Source organism: Carcharodon carcharias, chromosome 15 (genome assembly GCF_017639515.1).
Source record: "Carcharodon carcharias isolate sCarCar2 chromosome 15, sCarCar2.pri, whole genome shotgun sequence".
NCBI classification, from domain to species: domain Eukaryota; kingdom Metazoa; phylum Chordata; class Chondrichthyes; order Lamniformes; family Lamnidae; genus Carcharodon; species Carcharodon carcharias.
Genome location: NC_054481.1, coordinates 102,886,375 through 102,914,332, shown reverse-complemented (window position 1 = coordinate 102,914,332; position 27,958 = coordinate 102,886,375). Strand labels below are relative to the sequence as shown.

Below are 27,958 nucleotides of genomic sequence, written 5' to 3'. Positions count from 1 at the left end.
ATATAAAATCCTTCCAAGAACTGGTGGTCTTATTCCTGAATTTAGAGCTGCATCTCAAACATACCAATTGAAAATATAGGTTATGACAGTTATTTAAAGTTTCCCTCTGGGATTTTAAATAACAGCCTTTACCAACTTCTGTGTCAGAACATTTGGCAGCTCTTGGCAGGATAAAAATTATAATTAGTTGATTGGTTTGGAATTGGTGAATCTTAAGGTTATGAGTATGAGAAGCACTTTGAATTCAGGAGTTGGAGAGGTATTATAGAAGTGGTGAGACTACTAGGTGGCTTTGGCAATTGCTAAGGCTTGTCTGGGAGTAGGAGATATAACTGATTGGGTTGCAACAAATAGCCAAGAGTAAGTTAACAGAGTTGGCAGATAAATTAAAATTGGGGTTACCTGCAGGGAGCTAGGAAATCAGATATAATTAAAAGTATAGCACAGCATCTACTGCTGGAAGTGAAACCTGACACTAGCAAAACACAGCTGGAGGTAGTGAGACTTCAATTACAAATGAAGACGCTTGAATTTGAATAGGCAAAGGAACTGAAAAAATTGAATTAGAAACAGAGGATAGAGAAATTGTTCTTAAAAGGGAATTAGAAATTGTGAAGATAGAGAAGGAGGAAAGAGAGAGAGAGAGAGAGAGAATGCCAACTGAAAATGTTGGCAGTTAAAAAAGAGACGCCAGTAGGTGAGGAAGGACTTATCTCCAGAGTAGAATCCAGTGGGGAGATGTTTAAATTTGTACAAGCTCTTCCAAAGTTTGAAAGAAACATTGAGCTATCTTACAAACAAGCGTCAAAGTGATTTGGAAAAGCTATTGCAGTCACACAAACCTAATTGTGGAAATAAGTTGGGAAAGATACATTTAGCTATACATTATGACTCAGTGCAACTTATATCTTCAATAAAACAATATCCTTATAGATTAAATCTGGCAAAGTTATCACAAGTTATCACAAAAAGAAATTGATTTCATGCTTCAAAATGATATCATTGAGTCTAGTTTCAGTAATTGGAGTTCACCTATTGTACTGGTACCGAAACCAGATGGAACACAAAGACTGTGTGTGGACTATCGAAAGGTGAATGCAGTGACAAAAGCGGATTCATATTCTATACCACAGTTGGAAGATGGCATTGAGAAAGTGGGACAATCGAAAGTTATCACAAAGACTGATTTGCTAAAACGGCAGGTACCGTTGTCGGAGAGAGCAAAGGAGATATCAGCTTTTGTAATGCCAAGTGGACTATATCAGTTTAAAGTCATGCCATTTGGTATGAAGAATGCATCTGCAACATTTCAAAGACTAACAAATAAAGTAATTGCAGGTCTAAGCAATTGTGTGTTTATACTGATGATCTAATCATTTTCACTCAGACGTGGGAGAAGCATTTGCAGCATCTGGAATCATTACTTACTCGACTATAAGAAACTAATTTGGTGAGGAACTTGGCTAAAAGTGAATTTGTAAAACCATATGTATCCAGGACATGGTAAAGTGGCTCCAAGAGATATAAAAGTCATGGCTATCATGGATTTCCCAGTATCTACATCAAAACGAGAAGTTTTGAGATTTCTGGGCATGAGTGGATTTTACCAGAAATTTGTACTAAACTAATAAAAAATAACAAGAAGTTTCAGTGGATACATACCAATTGAAAATATAGTTTATGACAGTTGTTTACAGTTTCCCTCTGGGATTTTAAGTAACAGCCTTTACCAACTGCTGTATCATAACAGCAGACGACACAAAACTTGGAAGAATTGTAAGCTGTGAAGAGGACAGTGTAAAACTTCAGAAGGACATTGACACATTGGTGGAGCGGACAGAAAGGTGGCAGATGAAGTTCAATGTGGAGAAGTGTGAGGTGATACACTTTGGTACAAAGAACATGGAGTGACAGTATAAAATAAAGGATACTATTCCAGAGGATACGCAGGAGCAGAGAGACCTGGGTGTATATGTACATAAGTCATTAAAGGTGGCAGGACAGGTAGAGAGAGTTGTTTCTAAAGCATACAGTATTCTAGGCTTCATTAATAGAGGCATAGAGTACAAGAGCCGGGAGGTTATGATGGACTTATATAAGATACTGGTTAGACCTCAGCTGGAGTATTGTGTACAGTCCTGGTCGTCATACTATAGGAAGGATGTGAATGCATTGGAAACAGTGCAGAAGAGGTTTTTGAGAATTGATCCAGGGAAGAGACACTTCAGTTATGAGGAAAGATTGGAGAAGTTGGAACTGTTTTCTTTGGAGAGGAGAAGGTTAAAAGTAGATTTGATAGAAGTTCTCAAAATCATGAGGCATCTGTACAGAGTAGATAGGGAGAAACTTCTCCCACTCATAAATGGATCAAGAACCAGAGGGCACAGTTTTAAAGTGTTTTGCAAAAGAAGCAAATGCAAGATGAGAAAAAACTTTTTCACGCATTGAGTAATTACGGTTTGGAACGCACTGTCTAGAAGTGTGGTGGAGGCAGGTTCAATTGAGGCATTCAAGAGGGCATTGGATGATTATTTAAATAGAAACAATGTGCAGGGTTACAGGGAAAATGCAGGAGATTGACACCAAGTTAAAATGTTCAGCGAGCCGGTGCAGACACAATGGGCCAAATAGCCTCCTTCTATACTGTAACAGTTTTGTGATTCTGAGTGATTGTTTGTGGAAGGGTGCTATTCAAGCTTTCAGCTCAGAGAGATAGAGAACTGGCAGTACATACTGGACAAGTTAAGTTTTTAAAATTTATTTGTTCATGGGCTGTACGAACATATGAACATACGAATTAGGAGCAGGAATAGGCCACTCAGCCCATCGAGCCTGCTCCCATTAACCTTTCACCCCTTTGTTTAGGCGTTGTTTGCAAGGCCAGCATTTATTGCTCATCATTAATTGCTCTTGAAAAGGTGGTGGTGAGCCATCTTCTTAAACCACTGCTGTCTCTGTGGTATAGGTACACCCACAGTGCTGTCAATTCCCTCATATACATTCCCTCATAAAGAAATACAAAGCCAATAACAACTTGTAGTAATATAGCATTTTTAAATGTTAAAATATTCCAAGGCACTTAACAGAGGCATAAGGCAAAAAACAGAACCTGAACCAGGCTAGGAGATATAAGGAAGGGTGTCAAAATCTTTATGAAAGAGGTGGGTTTTAAGGATGGTCTGAAATGAGGAGAGGAAAGTGGAGAAGTGGGAGATTTTGGAGGAAATTTCACAGCCTGGCCACAAATGGTGAGGCAAAGGGAGGGCCAGATGTAAGACCCTGGCATCAGAGGAATGGAGAGAGAAAGAAAAAAGAAAGACTTACATTTATATAGTGCCTTCACAAGCTCAGGATATCCCAATGTGCTTTGCAGCCAATGAAGTATTTTTGAAGTGTAGAAGTTGCTGTTGTGGAAATGCGGCAGCCAGTTTGCACACAGCAAACTCCCACAATCAGCAACCTGACAATGATCAGATAATCTGTCTTTATTGGAAGTGATATTGATTGATGTTGACCAGGACACTGGGGGGTAACTCCCCTCTTCTTCAAATAGTTGTCCTGGGATATTTTACATTCAACTGAAAGAGCAGATGGAACCTCAGTTTAATGTTTTATCCAAAAGGCAACTCCCTCAGTATCCACTGGAATGTCAGACTAAATGTTTGCACTCAAGTATCTGGAGTGGGACTTGAACCAGAACCTGCTGACACAGATGGGAGAGTTCTGCCACTGAGTCACCTCTGCCAGTTGAGGGGAGGTGGGTGGTAAGGCTGGAGGAAGTTAAAGAATTAGGGAGATCTGTGATTTTATGTCCAGTAAATTCAATGTACTTGATAAGCAATAAGAAAATCAATCCTATAATGGAAACTTCTAAGTATGTTCAGAGGGTAAACGAGGAGAAATAGAGGAAATTATTATTGAAACAGGGCTGACCTGAAATTGTGGAGAATGGTATAACCAGGAGAACATAGTCACTCCATCTCGGAACAGACAAAAATAAATTGCGGTAACAAAAGATTCAACTGTACTTGAAAATGTAGGCGATTGCTGCAGGTTATGCTTGACTGCACAACCACCAGAGATCACACACTGCGCGAACCTTGAGAGTGTAATTCTAATAGTGAGCTATATGCTATGTTATATTGAGTTCATTCCAAATAAGAATAACCATCTATAAGACCTAACTCAATGATACCACATTACATTGAACCCAACTAATGCTGCACTGTTGTATTTCTGAAAACTAATTATGGTATTATTTGTAATATTATTTGTAATAAAATATGTTGAAAATCACATTACCCATGAGGAAGGAAAATAAAGCTTTGCTAAAGAGCTAACTGGTTACTGTTCATTTCTTATTCTCAGGTAAGCCAAGCTATGATTTCAACCAACATTGCACTTTACTCGGATGGTTGGTAACAAATATTTTTAATTAATACTACATAGGTTTGTTAATGTACAATCAATTAACTCAACCAAAATACGACGTTGTGGGCAGAATTTTTTATTTCCCAGACTAAGTGGGGTGGCGGTCAGTTTCAGCAGCTGGGCAGAATGACGGGAATTCACACCGGCTTCCGTGCTTGGGGGGTCATTAATTATGCAAAGACGCGTATCGGTCCAAATCAACTGGCAGGTCGGGTGCTGGTACATCCGCCCCCTGTCAGCTGGTGAGCTTGGAGGTCCAGGCGCCATACTTAAAGGCCAGTCCAACTCTCACCAGCCCACCAGAGATATCTTGCAGCCAAAAGTAAAAGGCCGGGAGCCTCAAGAAGAAAGCAGAACCCCGCTTCACCCACCAGGCCCTCCAGGCTTTAATCAGAGGGGTGCAGGCACACAGGCAATTCCTGTAGCCCAGTGATGGCTGCAGGAAGCACAGCAGCCTCACCTCCCCGACCTGGAAGGCCATCGTGGAGCGGGTCAGCGTAGCTGGCAACTGCACCCGAAATGCCACCCAGTGCAGGAAGGGGATGAATGATCTCATCCGCTCTGCCAGGGTAAGTCATCCTTCAACTCCCTCCAACGTCAAACTCTCATCATGGCTTCATGCACCCAAATGGCTGCTCTCTTCGGGGATCTCATACAACCATTAGCGGGGGACACATATCAACACATGTTCCCTCACCGAGACTTTCACATCACCACCATCCTATCTATCAGGTTGCTCACACTCCATCTTCTGGCCCATCTGGGGAGGGCTCACCACACACAGGGGACATGCATCTCACCCAACCTCTGCTCCATCCCTTCTTATCACATGCCTTTCTTTCTTCTTCATACAGGCCAAGCTGGCACACAACAAGCACGAGAGATCACAGACCGGGGGAGGGACGGCTGACATCCTTGCCCTCACTGAGTTTGAGGAGACTGCAGCCGAGCTGGCTGGGGAGGACATGGATCACTCCTGTGGGGAAGGGGAGATCGGCCTCTCCCAGCAACCCTGTATGGATCACAGCTCCATCACTTCATCAAATCCTGACATTCACAGTGAGTCACATGCAGTCTTACCTAGCTCATGCTCTCTGGGGAAACCTGAGATGGCAGCGAAGCCAGTGAATCTTGTAGCCTGGCTAACTTCATCCAGAGCAAACCTGACATAATGATGGGCCTTCCTAGAAAGGGCACCTGTGACCTCCTTTATGAATCAATGACTGAGAGATGCTGCACAGGTCTCTTGTTGGTTCTTGGAGATAACCAGAGGCCTGGAACTTGAGTGCTGCTGTCATCTTCAATTCCACCTGGCACCAAGTTTTCACAAAGAACGTGGCATATGTGATGCACTAGAGCTTGGGACAAGTGCAGACGCACACAGCATTGCCTCTCACTCATTTGTAAGCAGGAGAATCTTCTACGATAAACCCTAAGTCTGGCGAATCACCCTGGTTGTCTGGGTCTCTCCTCCTGACCCCCCTGTTCATGCTCTGGCTCTACGTGACCATGACCCTCCTGCTGGAGCTGTGCACAGATTTGCCTCTCCCTCCTTCAACTCCTCCATTGCGTTAGGACCCTGACAAAGGCAGCATTGAGCCCTGGATCCATATGTGCTTTTGCCTTCTCTCTGAAAGGAAACATTGAAGACATTAATGACTCAAGAGGCAAGAAAGTGAAACTCAGACCATGACACATTTAGACACTGTAAAGGTCTATAGTTTTTCCTGACCTATTTGCATGGTGGCTGATGCTGCCTTGCCCCTCAGACACTGGCACACACATCGAGGTGACCAAGATGCCAACGCAGAGATGTAACATCTTAAGCCCTGTGTGGGTGCTAAAGTTTAATAGAGATGAGTGATCCAACCTAGCTCTGTGCTCCAATCTCTGATGTGACATATTAATGACCAATCAGTTGCTCGTGGCCAATGAGTGGATGCCCTTTGGCTCATTAGGAGTGTCAAATCTGGTGAACATGTGACAGGCCATCATTGATGGAATGCCATATATGATACAGCTGTGCCTCCCTCACTATTTCCTGCATTCCCAAATTCTACATTCCTGTGCGTTACTCTTGAGATGCAGCGACTGTGATGTGAAGCCACTGAGTTCTGAGCAGCCCTTTGACAGTGTTAAAGAAGCCATTGGCTTTCAGTGGCTTTCATTGCAAGGAGGTCTTCCTCCTTTCTCAGTAGATTCCTGTTAACTCCTGTGGCAGCAAGAGGTTAGAGGGTGTCCCCAGAAAAGGCCCTGTCACGTTCACCCTTCCCTCTGACTGCCATTCCACAGCCTACCATCCCCGTTGCCCCCCTGGTGTTCGCCCACCCCACCCTCACCTAACGGCCCACCCCCAGTTGAAGTGTTTCTGAAAGTGGAGGCCTGCATGAGTACCACAGCACAGTGGTGCTCTTCGGGACAATGTAGGCAAAGAGCAGGAGCAGACCAACCCCACAGCCCCAGCAATGTGGTGTTCATCGCAACAAGACCGGTGTAGTGCTATGGCAGGTAGGCTATGTATGTTCCACTCACCCCAAAGTCTCCAGTGAACTGAGGTTCGACTTGTGCATGCCACCCGCTCCCCCCCCCCATTCAAACGGGTTTGAGGCCGACGTAATTTCCTGCTGGTGTGACACAAGATTGGAGGGCGTGACAAGATTCCAGCCAGTGGCTGTTTTAATGAGCATTCATGAGATGTTAATGATGCAAATGGAATTCACGCCACTAGTCAGTGGGATGACCAACCCGCCATAAACCCACCATCGGGAGAATTGCAAGCTGCTTTTACGCTGGCGAATTTCCGGCTTTTTGCCTGCCGCTCCTGCCTGCCATGGAACCTGCCGTGGGTGGGATGGGAAAATTCCACCCTGTACCTTAAACCTTAGAAGGGTGGTGGGTATGTAATTTGGAAAGGGATTTGGTCAGGCCACACCACAAACCCAACAGACACAACTGGTGAGATTTTAACCCCACTCAGTTTGCCTGAGTTTTATTCTATTCAAATCAATGCAATGAAATTCTGCCAGATAATCCAGTCGACCACATTAATGCCCAGAGAGTGAGGAGAAAAATCTGCCCTCTTAACTTTAACCTTACTTTTAAGGCCTCGTACTTTATTTTTACAGTTTGGCACAATCTCTTCTGTAGTACTGAGGGGGTGCTGCATTATCGGAGGTGCCATCTCTCAGGTGAGATATCTACCACTTCCAGTTGTTCGACTCAATGTTAAAGACCCTGTGGCACTATTTAAAGGTGAGCTTGCAGTTTTTCCAGAGTCCAGCCAACAGCTTTCCCTCAACCAACACCACCAAACATGCAAATACATTTGTTGTTACATATTTAAGCACAAGTCAGGAGTGTGATGGAATACTTTCCACTTGCCTGGCTGAGTGCCACTCCAACAACACTCAAGTAGCTCGACACGTAGCTCCAGGTGTTTTTTACTTAGTTCTGTTGAAGAGTCATATGGACTCGAAACGTTAACTGTGTTCCTCTCCGCAGATGCTGCCGGACCTGCCCAGTTTTTCCAGGTATTTTTGTTTTTGTTTTGGATTTCCAGCATTGGCAGTTTTTTGATTTTATGCAAATACATTTATCTCCTTGTTGTGCAGAAATGGCAGCTATGTTTTCCTTAGTTATTCATTCATGTTACATGAGCACCACTGGCAAGGCCACAATTTATTGCCCATTCCAAATTGCCCTTGAGAAGGTGAGCTGCCTTCCGGAACCACTGCAATCCATGTGGTGCAGGGATTCCCAGAGAGCTGTTAGGTAGGGAATTCCAGGGTTTTGACCCAGGGATGATGAAGAAACGATCATATATTCCATGGTCAGGATGGTGCGTAACTTGGAAGGGAACTTGTAGGTGGTAGTGTTCTCATGTGCCTGCTCCCCTTGTCCTTCTAGGCCATAAGAGATTGCGAGATTTGGAATTACTGATGGAGAAGCCTTGGTGAGTTGCTGCAGAGCATCTTGACATGGTACATACTGCAGACACGGTGCGTCAGCAGTGGAGAGAGTGAATGTTCAAAGTAGTTTGATGGAGTGCCACGCAATTTGTCCTGGAGCTACGTGTCGAGCTACTTGAGTGTTGTTGGAGTGGCACTCAGCCAGGCAAGTGGAGAGTATTCCATCACACTCCTGACTTGTGCTTAAATATATAACACTGAATTTCTAAGTAACTTATTGCTGGGAAGGGCTTTGCAACATTTCTACATGTGACAACAGCCTGTACAAATCACAGAACAAGGTCTACTATTTGGATCAAGAGTGTATTTATCGTGCTGCCAAATATTCCTAACTTTAAAAGGGCAAACTTGTTGGTCCTCTTGACATTTAACTTGAATCATTAACCATCAGGTTTCTAACCAAATTATTCTGTCACACTGAGGGCTACAATTCTCAATCCAATGTTCAATCTGCAACTTCTAACCCACTCTCTCCAAGGTAAAGATGTCACTGTAATAGATGTGAGAATGATCCTAGACTGATACTATATAGTGAGCACAGTTCTTGGTCTATTTTCAAAGTGCCACTTCTTCGGCCCTTATTGCTTTAAATGGATTGAAAGCTCTGGTAAAATGGCAGGCCATTTAAGCACACTTTCGCTCTCTGATGCCACTGTTAAGATCTCAGCTGACGTTACCCCAGGACAAGCCTGGTCCCAGAGTGGAACCCAGCTTGATAGGTGCTAACTTTTATTTGTTTGTTTAGATACTTGGAGAGTAGCTACTGAACAGTCACAGGAGTCAGCTGATGAACTTTTAACAAAAGAATAAATCATTTATTCAACAAGAAAAGATGAACTATATTACAATATTCATTCACCCTTCACTATACCTTTACAGATATATACAGATTTGTAAGAATAACACAAGTTACAAAAGCTATCTTATACTCTAATGTACACAGTAAGTACACAGTTCATGTAAATATATGGCTCCCTATGGTCAGACACACCACACTCTGAAACCAAGTGACAGATGCCACCTCAACCAGATGCTATTGATCTATCCTCAACTCCCCCCAGACGCTTGTCACTTGTTAAATAATACCATGCACATGTATTACTTTCATTTATTTATTAATATTTTCCTCCTCCCTCCATCTTTCTGCCCTCTTGTCCTGAAGGTGCTTTGTTCTGTTCATACCAGACATCCTCTGGTGCCTTGCCCAGATGTGTTGCCTTCAAGTGTAAGCATAGTCAGTGAGTGTCAGATAAATATTTTGCCAATAAGGTTAACAAAGTGATGGGTAGGTATTACGTCCATGGCCAATGCTTATACACACAAGCAAATCTCAAAAAGGATGCTGATACCAGTAAAAGGTAGGAATGAAGATAAATTTTCCCTCCCTCAACTATTTACAGCAAGGGAACTGGCCATCTCAGTTAAGCTTGGTCCAAAACTTGGAGCAGGAAGACCTCCAGTCATAAGTCGGGTTGACAATTTTCAATTTTTAACTTGCTGTTGTTCCAGTTCCAGGAATAAACAGGAGCAAGATGAAAACTGGCCTCATTTCACATCTCCCAGTTTGAGCAAAACGTAGTTGTGAAGAGAACAGCGGTGTTGAAAGCTTCAAACCAGCTCCGACATTAAGAATGACATTGGGTGATTTTGTCCTTGAGGTCATCCTGTCTTTATCCTGCAGAGGAACAAGAGCTCCTTTCATCTCCAGGCTTTACCTGGTGATGGGAAACATTCAAATAAGAGCAAAAAAATTATTGTCTCCCAGCTCATTTTGACATTGGATCATTGGGTAAATTAATTCTGTGACCTTGTGATTTAATGTTCAGCAAGAGACAAAGGTAATAACTGCTCCAGCCGGTAAGAAAAGAAAATCAATTCAATAAGACCGATGAGTGACTCAATTAGCATTTGAGGAAAGGAGAGGACAATGTGTCGCCTCACACATGATGTTACTATCACAATGCCAAGTGGCTGTCACCCAGAGGTCATTCAATAGGATGTCATGCCAAGAGGAGGACAATTCCTGAATTAACTTTCCGGGCTCCGAATTCCTATCTCACCTTTCAGCTCCACAAACATATTTTCATTCACTTTACAGTCATCAGCTTCAGAATGTTGTCAGTTTAATGACAAAGTAGAAATAACTCTCTGTCCCCAATATTTATGGGGAAGCGGGGAGGACAGATTCAGAATCAGCTGATGAGCCTGGCAAGGCTGGGCACATGCCCGTCTTGCCAAATCTAATGGAAAGACCGCATTATCTTTTTTGCTTCCATTTCTCTAGCCTGGAAGCTAGCCAAATTGAGAGGCTGGCAAACTGCTGGGCAGGAAAACCAACAGCAGGAGGCTGGGACCCTTGGAGACGGTGACTGGTAATCAAGATAGGGCCTTTGTGAGGGGCAGAAGGCTGTGATTACAGAAGGTGGGGGTAAAAGAGAGAGAGAGAGGGGCAGGGCAATAAAGAGGCAATGATTGGCATAAGGGAATTCAATGGCTTCCTAGTGTACTTGGAGGAGTATCACAGTATCTTTACAGTGCAATAGGAGGCCATTCAGCCCATCAAGCCTGTACTGGCTCTCTGAAAGTGCATTCCACCTAGTTCCATTCCCCTGTCTTATCCCCGTAACCTTGCACATCCTTCCTTTTCAGGTAGCAATCCAATTCCCTTTTGAATACCTCAACTGAACCTGCCTCTGCCACCCTTTTGGGGAGTTTGTTCCAGACTCCAACCACCCTTTGGGTGAAAAAACTTTTCCTCGCATCACATTTACTCCTTTTGCCAATTATTTTGAATCTGTGAACTCTTGCTCCTCCAGGCCTAACCAGAATTGCAATAAAAGACACATACCTTCTGGAGCTAGCAGCTTCCAGTTGCATCTCCTGAGTCCTGCCAAGCCCATTTGCAGCAACTAAATTTAAAGCAGACTTCCAATTCCAACTCAGTTCGGTCGAAGGGTCATGAGGACTCGAAACGTCAACTCTTTTCTTCTCCGCCGATGCTGCCAGACCTGCTGAGTTTTTCCAGGTAATTCTGTTTTTGTTTCCAATTCCACTGTTAATTAAGTGCCCTGTCTCTACAAGCTGGGACACACCCCACATCCCCATTGCAAACATGGCAACAGGCATGTATGTATAAGGTCAAGATCACACTTTGCATTTTTTAGGGTTTAACCCACCCCACCACCTCCTGCCCATCCTGGGAGGGTGTTAACATTGAGATTTTTATGTATCAGGAGTACTGTTATTGAAGAATTTCTTATTTCAGGTTTGTGTTTGACACGTTGATATCTTGGTTCCCGAGGACTGAATCCAGGGCTTTAGGAAGCCAAAGGTGAAGACTATTGCTTGCAGCACCCTAGAGTGCTGCAGATGTAGAGGGCAGGGAGACTGGTTTGGAGGGTAAATGCACATGGCATTGTGGTATTCACTTACCTCAACCAAAAGATTCCATGTCTAACTCACATGTGTTGAGTTAAATGTTTTCAGCTATTTCTTAATAAATAAAGGACATCCTGGTTGTGTATCAGCTCCTGGGCCTGACCAAGGTGGCCATCTATAGGTCCAGGATTGAAGTGGCCTGTCGGCTCTGGCTGCCCACCTCTCTTTCAGTTTGCCTGTGCCCAGGCAGCAATGGAGGAGCATGTGTTGTCCACTTGTATGTTTGACTGAGGCCTTCTGTGACTGGTGGGGTCCACAGGGGCTGGAGTGTACTGGACACTGGTAATAATATTATTGATCTGAGGTTCCTTTATCTTATGGTTTAGTTCTTTATTAATTGTTCTCCTCTCCTCAAAAAAGGGAGCACTTTTATGTTTGTTTTTGTTTGCCATCCCAGTATTTCCTTCTACATTATTCAAGGAAAAGGACCTGTAAATACAACTCCTAACTGTGCAATGGTTAAAACACTAAGTTTAGAAAGGAATTCACAAGATCTTCCCAATAGTTTAGGGTAAATTGGCTCTGCCTGGTCAGTACTGAGCTGTACAAATGAGGAGTATTTGGACTTAATGTCTCACCTGTAGGCTAGTGAGAGGGAAAAAAATCGATCTGAGTTCCTACTCCCAACACATGGAAATGTATGCATGTGTGTCTATGTTTATGAGTTAGTGTGCTTGTGTGTGTGTGTATGTGTATGTATGCATGTAAACTTTGATGGGAACAGGACTGGGTTACACAGTGTCGCTCTCTATAGTGGAATATTATGCCAACATTAAACTGTTTAAGCTCACATATAAAGAACACACCCTTCAGCAATATAATAAGAGCAAAATACTGCAGATGCTAGAAATCTGAAATAAAAACAGAAAGTGCAGGAAATACTCAGCAGGTCTGGCAGCAACAGTGGAGAGAGAAACAGAGTTAACGTTTTGAGTCCAATATGACTCTTCTTCAAAGCTGAGACAACAAAGTTCCGAAGAAGAGTCAAAACGTTAACTCTGTTTCTCTCGCCACAGATGCTGCCAGACACTTGAGCAACATATCGAAGGGCGCCTAGTTGGAGAAGCAAGTTATAATGTTATAGCCTTATCTCTGAACCACGCTCACATCATAGAGATGGAGAATCAGGATGTAACATTATAGCCGTATCTCTGACCCATGCTTACATCACTACACTGGCAGCAGAGTTCTTGGACAATTAATCCTAGAATGTAAAAACAATATATATGCATGTGAAATATTAGGAGTGGCTCTGGTAATTATCAGTATTAAGACTCTCAATAGAAGACTGATCCTTGTCTCTAATAAATAATAGATAACTGATTAATAATCCTCTCCTTATTTATAAGAAAAATAACAGCACAACTAGAAAGTACACATTTTAAACAGCCTTGATCATTTGGTTCCTTGATATGATTCCATGGGCACTGCCAACTTGTTACCACCCTCCTCACCAGTAAATGTCTGCTTGGTTCAGTTAGTAACACTGTCCTCTCTGACATTGAAGGTTCTGGGTTCAAGCACCACTTGAGGTGGTGAGCATGTTCCTTGGTTGGATGCCCAGGTTCATTGTGGGAGATAGTGCCTGAAATGATAAACCAAGGCCCTGCCTGTACAGCTCAGGCAGATGCCATGGAATCGGAGAGTTCCCCTAAAGTCCTGACGAACATTCCTCAAACAATCCCATCAAATTAAATTGATTCACAGATCATTCACCTCATGGTTATTTGGGGGACTCTGTTGTATGGAAATAACTGCTACTTAACCAATGACTCCATGTTAAGGGAATTCAAATGGGAAATAATATGGTGCCAGTATTTCTTTACATATGATGGTGTACAGTGACCAAGGTGGGCTGTTTTTATCTGAAATCTACTCATGTACTCTACAGCAGGAGTCACATGTTTCCAATCAGAAGTGAAACTCTGGTTGATTTTTCTTTGCCCTCACTGGGCTAGAGGCACTGAAGCCAACTGTAGCACACCAACTGGTGAGACTGGCTAACTTGACTAATGCAGCATCAAAGCCAAAATTGGGGATCTGCCCAATTCTCTTTGACAATAACTTGAGTAATCTTTCCAAATCCCTCCTCCTTTCAGTCAATGCTCACACTCCACACCTAGTCTACCCAAGCCATGTTAAGCAGCACGGAATGTGCCTTTCTAATATATAAATGCAAATTGTTGCTTATTAATGCTACAACAGGCAGTGGCTTTGCTTTTATTTTGTTTGCATCTTTTCCTTTGGCCAATATGTATCCCTCAATCAACAGCACTAAAACAGGTTAACCTGCTCCTTGTCATGATCCTGTTTGTGGGATCTTGCTGTGCACACGTTGCTACCGCGCTTCCCACATTACAAAAATAACAATGCTTGTAAAGCGCTTGGGGATGTCCTGAAGTTGTGAAAGGTGCTATATAAATGCAAGTCTTTTTTTCAAAAAAATCTCTTGTTAATAACCATGATTAGTTATGATAGACATATCAGAATGCAAAACCCTACAGTAACCATGCTGCATATTAATAAAGTGGTTGCAGTCTGTAACGCATCTGTTATAAAGCTGGGATGTTAGAATGTGTTAATGCAATGGGAAGATCGATTAGATTTACCGTTCCAATTCTCCTGACGGTGCCTCCCAGTCCCCTCCTCCCTCTAGCTCTCCCTCCTGGTGCTATCTGATCTAAGTTCTGCTATTCGATCTCTCTAAACACCATGCACAGCTGTGCAGTCCCTGCATTCCCTCAGCATGTCTCTGCCGCCACAGCAGCCACGATTCCAGTCTCCTCTGCCATGCCCTCATGCCCTCCTCTCTGGCTGCTGCCTCTGGTCCTCTTCCTGCCCCTGGGTTCAACTTGCCCCGAAGGCTGTGCCTGTAAGGACACCCACACCATAGACTGCAGGGACTTGGGACTCTCCGACCTGCCCACTGGGGCTTTCCCTCTGGTTATCAGGAAGATTCTGTTAAGCAACAACCAAATCCAGGAGATCCCGACTGATTTCTTCATGTACTACGGAGACCTGGTGTACCTGGACCTCAGCAATAATTCCCTCTCCTCCATCGCTAAAGGGACCTTCAGCACCACCAAGCTAATCTATTTAGACTTGAGGCACAACAACTTCTCCCAGTTGAGCTCGGGGACGTTCAGCTCAGCGCACAGGCTGATTATGTTACGCCTGGGCAACAACCCGCACCTGGGGCAGGTAGACGAGGAAGCTTTCCAGAGTTTGGACCTCCTCCAGGTTCTGGAGCTCAACGACAACGCGCTGGAGGCCCTGAGTGTCACGACCCTCAGCTCCTTACCGTCCCTTCGCACTGTGAGGCTGGAGGGCAATCCCTGGCTCTGCAACTGTACATTCGCTAACCTCTTCCTCTGGCTCAGGGACAACGCCGATATTCTTCCTGCAGGTTAGTGTTCCCCTCTCACCGCTACAGGGTCAGATTTAAACAAGCATCTCTCAGTAATGACGATCTGATGGGATATATATTTTTTTTGACCACCACCTCCCCCCCCCCCCCTCCCCTCCACCCAACCCCAATAGTGCCTACACCAAAGCGAGGCATTGTAGAGAAGCCATTCTCCAGATTAAAAACTTGGTCATTCACCACAGGTAGGGACATGCTACATTCCCAGTGTTTCCAGAGGCGAGACAAGGGTAAAACTGGGCAGCTGGTCCCTGCTCCCAGTCGCCGTCTCCTGCCTGAACCTGTGAGCTCCCCAAGTGAGAACTCCAGTCAGATTAGGTTGAATAGCTGGTGGGAGAAATGTCACCATCTAGACTGTCCCAGGATGAAGGAGTGTGCGAAAACAGAGGGTGAGGGGCACTTCAGGTTGTTGTAAAGCCCATGCCCCAGTCAGGAGACTGCAGCATCTCAGCAAGGAGGGGAGAAAAAATAGATCACATTGATTGATATATGTACTCATCTGTAGCATTGGGGCAGGTAAAGTAAGGAAAAGTAATCTGAAGAGATTAATACATACTAAAGTATCAGAACAGTGGAAATCAGGTTATTATTTGAAATGGTTTTTGAAAGAAATATTGACAGCAATGTTGTCTGTCTCTGTCTGTTTTTGTGGGCGAGGCGTGGGGTTAAGAAGAATGGAAACTGAACTCCCATTAACTTTACCTGTCCAAGTTCCTGACATTGAGGACTCCCAGACGGCCTGGTTACAATTCAAGGTTGAGTAGCTTAGTCAGAGGCTGTGGTTAGGTACCAATTCTCTGCCGAGTTAACTGTTTTGGAGCTAGCTTGGCAGTAGGGCTGCTCCCTTTGGCCTCAGCACCTCTGGACTGGTGGTGGTGGAAGGGAGGGGGAGTGGGGTGTTAGTCAGGGTTCCTGATGAATATTCACCTACTCCTGCTGGTTGTGTGTGTGCGTCCATGTGAACATTGTGTGCGGACTCCTGTTGGGTGTGTGTGTGGGGGGGGGGGTGAGGGGGTGTGGGTGAACATTGGATGAGGACTCCTGTTGTGTGTGTGTGTGCGTGTGTGGCTGGGAGTGTTGGGGTGTGTGTGTGTCTGTGTGTGTGTGTGAACATTGGGTGAGGACTCCTGCTGTGTGTGTGTGTGTGTGTGTGCGTGTGTGGCTGGGAGTGTTGGGGTGTGTGTGTGTCTGTGTGTGTGTGTGAACATTGGTTGAGGACTCCTGCTGTGTGTGTGTGTGTGTGTGCGTGTGTGTGAACATTGGGTGAGGACTCCTGTTGTGTGTGTGTGTGGCTGAGAGTGTTGGGGTGTGTGTGTGTGTGTGTGAACATTGGGTGAAGACTCCTGTTGTGTGTGTGTTTGGCTGAGAGTGTTGGGGTGTGTGTGTGTCTGTGTGTGTGTGTGAACATTGGGTGAGGACTCCTGTTGTGTGTGTGTGTGTGTGTGTGTGTGTGTGTGTGTGGCTGAGAGTGTTGGGGTGTGTGTGTGTCTGTGTGTGTGTGTGAACATTGGGTGAGGACCCCTGCTGGGGGGGTGTGTGTGTGTGTGTGTGTGTGTCCATGTGAATGTTGGGTGAGGGCAGGGTCAGGCTTAGTTGTGATGCCTCCCACAGTTACTCAGCCGACTTTGTCTCACTGGTGAAAATGGCTTCAGGACGTCAACCAATATCCATGGAAATGTATCACAGCATCTCCAGGCTTTGAAGGAGGTTCCAGTTTATTCGCAAAGCTCACACTGTGCCCTTAGCAACTAAGCCACTGGTGTACCCTTAACTTTTGAATGAAGCCTTGGAGGCCTTCGACTCATTTCAAAAAATAAATACCCAGTTTGACAACATTGCTGAGGATAGCAGCTCCATTGCCTTCTCTAGATCTTTATGATGAGGTGAGAGAAAAGGTTAAAATTTAACACTTTTTCCTGAATTTGGATAATATTTGGGGAGATGGTGGCATAATGGTTAATGTCACTGGACGAGTAATCCAGAGGTCCAGGCTAATGCTCTGGGGACATGGGTTCAAATCCCACCACAGCAGCTGGTGGAATTTAACTTTAATTAATAAATCTGGAATATAAAGCTAGCTTCAGTAATAGTGAGGATGACAGCTATCATCGACTGTTGTGAAAACCCATCTGGTTCGCTGTGCTCTTTAAGGAAGGAAATCTGCCGTCCTTATCTGGTCTGGTTGATGTGTGATTCTGGACGCACAGCAATGGGGCTTGGTTACAGCCCTACTGCCCCTTACCCGCCCCCTGAATGACCTAGCAAGTCACTGAAGTTGAAGTTCAAGGGCACTTAGGGATAGGCAATAAATGCTGACTTTGCCAGTAATATCCACGACCCATGAAAGAATTAAAAAAATAGTAGGAGTTCCAGGATGATGTCCTGGTCTTAAAGTTTTTTGCCTCTTCTTTCTTGGTCTTCAGTGACTCTAGCTGGCACTGTGCTTATATGTGGATAGAGATACTGCCAGTCCTGCTGAGTTTTTCCACCATTTTCTGTTTTTATTTCAGGTTTTCAGTATCCACAGGATTTTGCTTTTATTAATATACATGTATGTGAACATTAGCCTTCTCCCCACCCCCATCCCCATCCCCGCCTCCATGTCCCTCCCCATCCCCCCCTCAACCATCCAGGGGCACCGGCTCCTGTTGGGGTACAGTACCAGTCCACAGTTACACATACAAGAAGGTCAGTAGAATTGCCCTCAACTGTACATGATTAAGGAGGGGGCCATCAGCCAGAGCTCTTGCTCCTGATTGTTAACCAGTATCCTTCTGGAAAGTGTGTGGATGTGTGGGTGTGGGGTAAGAGCAGGATCTGGCTAATTGTGATGCAGTCCCCAGTTGACCAGCCTACTGATGCTCACTGTCTAGACACAAACATGAAGAATGGGCATTTGGGTGAGATAGCAGAGAATGGCTAGGGCCCGTGGAACAATGGCCCAGTGCTTACAGGGGAGGAGCAGAGAAAATTGAATGGGAAATATTTTTATTTTAAATAGATGTCAATCTGGATAAGAGTATAGGGGGCACCTATGGTTCCTGATTATTAAACCATTTCTGTTTGTAATAAGCAACTTCGCTCACCCCAGTTCAGTGCTTTCCCTGACTGTCCAATCTTTCAGCCTACTTGCATCCTTCCCATAAAAGCAATGATGTTCTGATGAAAAAATGTGGGTACATTTAACTAGGAACATCAGGAGAGGTTTGAAGGACAGCAGTAATTGAGGATGTTTAGGTAACATGGGGAAGGTATTTAATGGAGGCACGGGGGTCTCCTGGCTCGCTGGAGTCCCAGCGAGACCTCCATGTCACTTCCTTTTGGAAATGCCAACTGAATTATGTGCCATCACTTAACTGAGCAGGAAATCCCACCCCCTGAGAGCTACCAGCCAGTCAGAGACCGGTGGCTGTGGTCGTTCAGCAGCGCCCAACAGGACAGTGACTGCTGCATCCAGTAATGCACCTACCCAAGACCAAGGATCGCTGAGGGACCCAGCCACAGGTGTGTGACGGTGAGATGGGCCTTGGTGGGGGTCGCCGGAGTGCGGGGGAGGGGGTTGGCTCGAAGCAAGGTGCCCCCTCCCGATGCCAGGTCCCTCGATCAGGTGCTGAGTGCCTTTGAATGAGGAACTCCCCCCAGAAGCCTGCAAGCAACCCCGACAGGGTGAGATCCCTGCCCACCGCTGCCAGTGGCTATGGGATGAGGCCCTTAAGGGGCATTGATTGGCCATTTAAGGGCCTAGATTGTCAGTGGAGCAGGAGGGCCATCTTAAGAGCCTTCTGACCCCGGACTTCATAGGGGCAGAGGCAGGAAGGCAGCGGGGTTCCCACCTGCCACCCTCCCATCCAATTAAATGTTGCCCCCACCATGGGGCAGGGTATCAAATTCTGCCCCATGGTTACCTCTGGATGTTCTGAGATGGGCTAACATTGGAATGGGGGGCAATCCCTAAAATGATGTGTGGATTGCAATCTTCTTATTGGTAATGGCTACTGATGTGGGAACTTTAGAATTAATTTAGAGAGTTAAAGGGGGTAAAATTGATCCATGGCAGTAGTGCAAGAAAGAGTTGAAATATAAGCTAGTTTAAGGTGTGTGTGTGGGGGGCGGAGAGGCTCTCTCTATCTCTCCGCCCCCCACACACACACCTTAAACCATCTTATATTTCAACTCTTTCTTGGACTCGAACTCAAGTTCTGTCGAAGGGTCATGAGGACTCGAAACGTCAACTCTTTTCCTCTCCGCCGATGCTGCCAGACCTGCTGAGTTTTTCCAGGTAATTCTGTTTTTGATCCACATTTTTCGAGCAGGAATTTACTGCTTAGTGATCAGGAGCAGGAACCCTGGAATGCTGAGGCCAATTGCAGTCCGGCTGCTGCCCTGTGGTGGGACTAGTTAACCCAAACCAGGACAGGGAGCAAACCCTAGACTCTCTCAGTCTGTGTGGCTCAGTGACTCGCTGTTCTAACTAGCTGAGGTGTCAGGCAGTGTGAGTGGCCTTTTGCTCACTAGTTTGTAAGTGCTCCTGGAAAGCAGAAAAACAGCAGCCTAAAATAAAGTACAGAATGAGTGGTTTAATATTTCCAATAACAATGTGCAGTAAGGCAGCAAGAGAACATTTATCTTGCCTAGACAACAGAAGTTAATAAATAATGAGACATTAGACTGACATGTTTAGTGGAACAGTTAATGGATTGATGCTTGGATGAGTGAAAATAGGGTCAATTAACTTCATGAGAGTGTCCACTAGGGTGTACATATTCTGACAGGACACTCAATAAGGAGATAAATGACTTTATTATTACTTTTTTGTGTTGTTGAAGGTGAGGGATGTTGGGTCGAGGGATTTGAGGATTTCCAATTTCAGACATCCACAGTTGACAATGTACACGTCAAAACAACTTGCATTTATATAGCTTTGATGCGCTTCACAGGAGCATTATCAAACAAAACTTGACACCTTGTCATATAAGGAGATATTAGGATGAGTGGCCAAAAGATTGGTTAAAGGGGTAAGTTTTAAGGTGCATCTGAAAGGAACAGAGAGAGACAGAGAGGGAACTCCAGAGGTCAAGGCTTTGGATACCAAAGGTTTGGCCATCAATTGTAGAGTGATTAAAATCAGGGATGCCCAAGAGGCTGTAATTGGATGCATGCATCTCAGGGATGTTGTAGGGCTGGAGGAAGTTACAATCCTAGACAGTCGCAGCCATGAAAGGTCTTGCAAACAAGAATGAAAACTTTTACATCGAGGCATGGCGAGACAGGAAGCTATTGAAGGTCGGCGAGCACAGGGATGAACAGGACTTGGTATAAGTTAGAATACAAGCAGTACAGTCCTGGATGAGCTCATGTTTCTGTGGAGGATGGAAGATGAGAGGCTGATCAGGACAGCATTGAAATAGTCAAGTCTAGAGCTAACAAAAGCATGGAGGTGGATTTCAGCAGCAGATGAGCTGGGACAGGGGAAAGGAAGATGATACTGTATTATGGAGCTGGTCTGGCATCAGGAGCTCCTCTCGGGTCAAGTAGGATACAAAGGTGTGAACAGACTTGCTCAGCCTCAGATAATTGCCAAGGAGAGGGATGGAGTTGATGGCTGGGAAGTGGAGTTTACGGCAGGTACAAAGACAACGTCTTCAGTCTTCTCAATATTTATTTGGAAGAAATTGTGCCGTTCTTTCATTGTCGCTGGGTCAAAATCCTGGAACTCCCTGCCTAACAGCACCGTGGGTGTACCCACACCGCATGGACTGCAGTGGTTCAAGAAGGCAGCTCACCACCACCTTCTCAAGGGCAACTGGGGATGGGCAACAAATGCTGGCCCAGCCAGCGAAGCCCACATCCCATAAATGAATATTAAAAAAAAAATCATCCAGGACTGGATGTCAGACAAGCAACCTGACAAATCAGAGGCAGTGAAGGAGTGACGTGGCAGTGAGAATGAGCCGGGTGCCATCAGTGTACATGTGGAACCTGAATCTGCGCTTTTGAGTGATGCTGCAGCATGTGCATGAGAAGTAGGAGCGAGGCTAGAATAGATCAGTGGGGGACTCCAGAGGTAATGGTACAGGAGCAGGAGGAGAAGCCACTGCAGGTGATTCTCTGGGTATGTCTGGATGGATAGGAATGAGATGAGGTGGGTGCAGTCCCGTCCAGCTAATCAACTATGGTAAAGTAAGCAGACAGGTTGAGAAAGATAGGAGAGGTAGTTTACCACAGTTATAGTTATGTAAGGGTGTCATTGTGATTTTAGGAGATGTAGCACAGCTGTGATTGGGCATTCCCAGAAAAGATGGGCACTGATTTGGGAGGCAGCTCCACATTCAGGGATTTTGGAGAGAAAAGGGAGGTAGGAGATGGGGCAGTAGCTTGCACAGACAGAGTGGGTCTTCTTGAAAAAATGCATGATGATGGCAGATTTGATGGGGAGATGGGCAATAGTTGGGAAGAAATCATAAACAATATCAGCTAACATGGGGGCCAGGAAGCAAAATTTGGATGGTCAGCAGTTTGATGAGAATAGGGTCAAAGGGGCAGGAGGTTAATCTCATGGACAAGTTGCATTCGTGGAGGCCACGAGGAGAGATAAGAGAGAAATGAAAGGGAGAGATGCAAGTTTTCAGGGAAATTTGGCTTTGTGGGCTAGGGGAAGGGAGGGAAGTCACAGAGGTAGCTGAATGGATGGTCTCAATCTTACCAGTAATGAGGATGGAAGAGGCAAGGGAGAGGCATTTAGGATGATCCTGGAATAGTGAATAGTTTTGGCAGATGACAGCGGCATCCCATCCCATTCCTATTGCTTTATGTGGTCCAGCTAGATCTGGCGATGAATGGCAAGACCAGTTGTCCCTGGGAGTTAATGGAGCAGAGATGAGGGATGTACCAAGGGAGAATGACCATTGTGAGAGAGAGTAACTGTTTTAGTGAGACCAGGGTACTCATGGTGGCAGTGAGGATGTGATTGAGCGGGAATGTTGAGGTGAGTGAAGGGTCTAAGGCTAGACGACTTTGGAAGTGGCGTGGAGGAGGGTTTTATCCAAGGATGGACATAGAAGGATGTGGGGTTGGGAGGGGGGAAGTGAGATGTGAATAGGGAGGGATGCACAGCCACACAGCCACATGTAGTGTCAAGCTCCCTCTACACTGCTCCAGCAATGGGCTGTGGCCTTACCTTTAGAACAGTGTTCCTCATACTCCAGTATTCCATATCCCTAACCCGCCATCTTGTGACCTCCTAAATAAGACTGTGAACCATTGAAAACTCCACAGAAACAATGTAAAGGGCTGGGGAAAATACCATTGTCAGAAAATACCATTGCTAGAGGGTTGTGGGGCCAATCGCCTAATTTAGATTGATACCTCAGTGCAGTACTGAGGGAGTGCTGCATTGTCAGAAGTGCTGTCCTTTGGATAAGACGTGAAACCTGGACCAATTCAAGTAGACATAAAAACAAAATCTTGTCACTGTTTGCGGATAATCGGGGAGCTCTCCTAGTCAATATGCAACCACCAACAAAATATGGGAGTACCCATTTTTCATTATATTTGCTGTTTGTGACATCTTGCTATGTGCAATTGGCAGCCATGTTTGCCTGTATAACAACAGTGATTGTATTTAAAATGTCTATGGCTTTGGTGCTTTGCCTTGTCCCGTGGGTATGATATAAGTAGGTATAATTGTGGTTCCAAGATGATTAAAGGAATTAATTAAGGATTTAACCATTTCCGCTTGTTTGGGGGCAGGGGGCTGGAGACCAGAACAAGACGACATAGCCTTAAATTTAGAGCTAGGCTGTTCAGGCATGATATCTGGAAGCATTTCCTCATACAAAGAGCTGGATTCTATAGGCCCCACGGTCCTGCCCACCCTCTACCTCAGCGCCCCCTCCACCAGCCCCAGTTAAAACGTCAGGGGTGGGGATGGAAGGAGGCCCCTCATGACTCTGGTTGCTGCCCCACAGCAAATTAACGTTGGGAGCAGTGTTAATTGATTGAAAGCAAGTCTTAAGTGCCATCATGGGAGGAAGCCCTGCCTTAGAGAGCTGCTGACCAATCGGATGGCCAACAGCTGTGTAGTCCCACTGGCGCCTCTGCTGGAACTATAGGCAGCCCCTCCACGCCGAGAAGCTCAGGTAAGTCTGGGCCAGGGGCCTCAACAAGGGGTTGAGTAGGTGGGGGTTCAAGAAGCCAGGGGCAAGGGGGAGGGTAGGTGGGGGGAATGAGCTTGAAGGGGGCATTTCTCCATTGGACCGAGGTAACTTGCAAAAGAAGACACACCCCCCCTGGCCTGGTCCAGCCTGCACAACTAAAGCTGTGCTTATTTTTTAATGTTCTTATGAAAGGCACTATAGAACTATACCCACCACCGTGGGTAAATACTAGTGGGTGGGATGTGTCCCATAAGTGGCCATTAATTGGCCGGTTAAGACCTCAGTAGGCTCCTGGGCAGGCAGGCTACGCTGGTTCCCCTGTAAAATTTCAGACAGGTCTAGGGGGTGAGGTGAAGGGTGGGGGAAGTGGGGAGGAGTTGTTGCTGAGCTGGTCGGCAGCACAAAGGCCACCTGCTGGATTTTGCCTGCTCCCCCACCTTCAAATCTGCCAGTGGGGGAATATAAAATCCACACCAAAGGGTAGTGGAAATCTGGAACTCTCTTTTCCCGAAAAGCTTTTGAGGTTGAAAGTGTCAAAATTGAGATTGAGAGATTTTTGTTAGGTTAGGGTGTTAAGGGATATGGTACTGAGGCACACAGATGGGAGTTAGGATACAGTTCAGCCAAATCCAACTGATTGGCAGAGCAAGTTTGAGGGGCTGAGTTGCCTCCTACTGTTCCTAAGTAAATGAAAACTCTATTGTAAAGCACTTTTTTCTCTGAAGTCTTTTCCTTGCCTCTCCTCAGGGCACTGACTCATGCTGGGGTCGAGTTGCCCTCTGGCCCAAGTGAACGTTTCTTTTGTGTGACACCCGGACCATGAGGGTTGGTTGCTTTGTCATGTATGGACATCGAATCCATGCCTACTCTTTTCCACATGTAAAGCCCACCCACTGGCATATTCTGGTTGTCACAGAATAGCCGTCAGGATTGGTGATACTGGCTCATTTTTCCATTCTCTCACACCCAACCTACTAACTCAGCATGGGCCAAGGTGAACCATATCAGTCTATACTAAACCAAGCATTGCAGTCATTCGCTAAACAATTCAAGCACAGGTGGATTAATGCACGGGCCTACAGGAAGAATGCCCAGTGGCCTATGAGATGTGCCTAGGGGCCTAAGATACCAAAAACCCAGTCATCTCCCAGGCACTGCAGCAAGCAACAACCTGGGACTCAATGTGTCATGCCTGTGAAATAGTGGATATAACTTATGTATTGCTTAGTAGTGCCATCTCACTTTAAATGAAGCATGTTAATGTAAGTGTGCTGACTGTTAACAGGTTAAACTGAGAATGGTGATGTTCAGATTAAACTCTGTAGCAGGAGGTAGGATAGAGCAGCAAACCACAAAAGGTAGTGTCTCAAAATCTCTCTTTTCTATATTTGGTTACATATATTGTGGGGGGTGGGTGGCAGTGGGGCGGGGTTAGGATGTGCAGAGGTGCGGAGGGACCCTCAGAGCTCCAAGAATCCTTAACCTGGGTCTGTAGCCAGGGACCCTCACTATTAGGTATATTCAGTTAACTAATCATTAAAACTGTAGCTATCATTGACAGATCACCAACAATAGTCTAAGACTAGGTGGCAGAGTTAGTCAATGAAAATACTTCTTTCCTGTCTCGATGTTGCAGGTGTTTGGAACATCTTATGTTGGAAACAAAGCACTGGTTTATTTTTCCATTGAATGTCATTCTCCTAACCCCATGCTTTGTGTTCACATTGGAAAATATCAGAAGTAGACTCAGTTAACAATCAGTCAACACTTGTTGGCAGCTCTGCTTTCACTGAATGAGATGTCTTTAACCCCTTCATGTACAGGTGTCAATGGACAGTTTTCCCAGTACCTGTGCCATTATTCCCACTTACTTTTCTCACTGTTCATAATCTCCAGAAGCAATTGAAGCCTCAAATATATTTACCCAGAAACAATGAATTTTGTGATCACGTTAATGATGATGTTGTGCTTCTGGCACAGATGTGAGAGAGGTACCTCTGCAGGACAATGCAGAGTTTACTGACAGAAAATGCCGGAAAAGCTCAGTGGGTCTGACAGCATCTGTGGAGAGAGAATTAGAGTTAATGTTTCGAGTCTGTGTGATCCTTCTTCAGAGCTAAAGAGAAGTAGAAATGTTATAAAATTTATACTGTTTAAGTGGGGTGGAGCAGGTGAAGCTGGATAGAAGGCCAGCAATAGGTGGGGGCTAAGGAAAGATTGATAAAAATGCCATGGGCAAAGAGACAAAGGGGGTGTTAATGGTAGTGGTAAGGGCTAAAGGAGGTGCTGATAGTGGCATAAAGGTAAGAAAGCAGAATGTGATAATAGCAGAATGAGGGTAAGCACTCTGAGAAAGGACAACATAGAACAAGTAACAGATGTCCTTATTGGGGGTAGGGTAGGGGGAGGGGGCAGCGTTTGGGGGAAAAGGATGAAAAAGCGATAAAAAAGGGGATAAAACAATTAATTACTGAATAAAAATGAAAATAAGTAGTTACAAAAATAAAAATACCTTTTTTTAAAAAGGAGATTACTTTACCAGCAATGGGCAGTGAGAATCTCTGGAGAACTGCACAGGGCTGTGTGTATATACCCCAAACAATGCAAAGTGGCCTGGATGCTTAAACACTAGTCAAGCTTACTATTTCTATCAACCTCCATGTGGAAACCTGATCATTAATTTACCAAGATGACAGTTGGTTAGATACTGAATGTTACCAACCATCCCTATTATATGAACCAACCATCCTTATTATCCTCTGAAGAAGGGTCATGTGGACTCAAAACCTTAACTCTGTTTCCCTCTCCACAGATGCTGCCAGACCTGCTGAATTTTTCCAGCATTTTCTGTTTTTGATCCCTATTATATCCCTTCCTAGGATGGTTTCACACTTTGTTGGCCAATTAAAGTGACAAGTGCCAATTTCCCATTTCTCGGGGGAGGGGATATAAGGTGGGGGAGGGTGGGTTGGTTCTAATTTCTTCTTCTACAAGGGTGGAAATTCTGTGATTGTTTTGATGCAAGCCCAGTAAAATTTCGGTGGGGGGAGTGCCAGGAAACCTGGATGGGACCCAGATACATCCACCAGGCACTTCTGGAGGGACAAGGGATTGGGGGCCAGTTTAATGGGACTGAGTTGCTAACATTTTGCTTGCTATATAAAAATATCTATGTTCACTTCTTCAAGGCTTTGCTGCCATCCAGTGTTCCTTGCCCAGGGATATGAGGAAGATTACACTCAGCGAGTTATCTGACAACAGCTTCATTGAGTGCGAATTCTCACTGACTCTGACAGACTACCTGATTATCTTTTTCTCTGGGGTTTGTGTCTCCATCACTGCCATTACAACAAGCTTCTTCTTGGCCAATATTGTTCAGTGCTTCCAGAGACTGGGATTATTCAAGGAAAGCGATGATGATGATGATGAAGAGGATAACTAATAGCAAGGAGCAGACACCAAATGAACATTCATTTTTTCCTAAATTTTTCATTTGCAAGGAAGAAGTGTTTTTACTTAAATATGAAGTTGCACATTATGATGTACTATATTAATTAGCAAGATATATGCATCTGTTGGTAAAAATGAAAGTATTAAAAAATATTTTGTTTTTCTAGTTGAGGTTGGTGACACTCATTGAGCTTGTCTTAAATTTGCTTGGGTGTAGGAACAGGAGTAGGCTATTCAGCCACTCAAGACTGTTTCTCCAAAAAACTAATGGAATGCTGGCCTTTATCTAGGAACATAGGAATAGGATATAGGAGCAGGAGTAGGCCATTCGGCCCCTCAAGCCTGCACTGCCATTCAATTAGATCGTAGCTGATCTTCTATTTCAATGCTGTTTTCCTGCACTATCCCTGTATCCCTTGATGTCTTCACTATGTGGAAATCTACCAATCTCAAAATCGATATCTAGGAGACTAGAATGCAAGATGTAAAAGTCATATTTCAGCTACACAAAGCCCTAGTCAGGCCACACCTGGAGTATTGTGACCCACTTTACACACTACACATTGGGAAGGATATCCTGGCCATGGAGAAAGTGTAGTATAGATTTACCCCAGATGATACCTGGACTGCAAGGGTTAAAACTCAGGTTGTATTCCCTGAAATTTAGAAGGTTAAGAGGTTATTTGATCAAAGCTTTCAAGGTATTTAGAATAGATAGGGTAGGTAGAGAGAGGAACTATTTTCACTGGTCAGGGGGTTTTGGATAAGGGGGCTTAGTCTATAAAATTGGAGCTAGACCTTTGAGGAGTGAAATTAGGAAACACTGCTACACACAAAAGGTGATGGACATTTGCAACTCTCTTCCATAAATGGCAATTGATGTTAGATCAATTGTTAATTTTAAACCTGAGAATAATAGATTTTTGTTAACTAAATTAATGAAGGGACATGGGGCAAAGGTAAATGGTAGGGGGTTAGTGCAGAGATTGGCCATGATCTCATTGATTGGTGGAGCAGGCTCGAGAGGTTAAATGGCCTCCTCCTGCTCCTATGCTCCCATTTTCCCATGTAACTGGATCATGGCTGATCTG

The 27,958-nt window shown here is 44.9% G+C and overlaps 1 protein-coding gene across 1 annotated transcript; it reads left to right on the top strand.

The window, feature by feature from the left end:
- Window positions 1–9,699: 9,699 nt before the first annotated feature.
- Window positions 9,700–26,943, top strand: LOC121288434 (leucine-rich repeat-containing protein 38-like). Its single transcript, XM_041206966.1, has 6 exons — window positions 9,700–9,757; window positions 10,684–10,771; window positions 11,665–11,730; window positions 12,854–12,968; window positions 14,583–15,243; window positions 26,606–26,943. Exons 1-6 carry the CDS (start codon window positions 9,700–9,702, stop codon window positions 26,857–26,859), a joined length of 1,242 nt encoding a protein of 413 aa, XP_041062900.1. The 3' UTR covers window positions 26,860–26,943.
- The last annotated feature ends 1,015 nt before the right edge of the window (window positions 26,944–27,958 follow it).

Excerpts from the sequence above, each read along its gene's own strand:
- LOC121288434 (XM_041206966.1), top strand. The coding sequence starts at position 9,700 with ATGGCCAATGCTTATACACACAAGCAAATCTCAAAAAGGATGCTGATA. Across the intron at positions 11,731-12,853 it reads AGGGCTTTAGGAAGCCAAAG|ATGCTGCCAGACACTTGAGC; the intron begins GTGAAGACTATT and ends CTCTCGCCACAG. Across the intron at positions 12,969-14,582 it reads TAGAGATGGAGAATCAGGAT|CATGTCTCTGCCGCCACAGC; the intron begins GTAACATTATAG and ends GCATTCCCTCAG.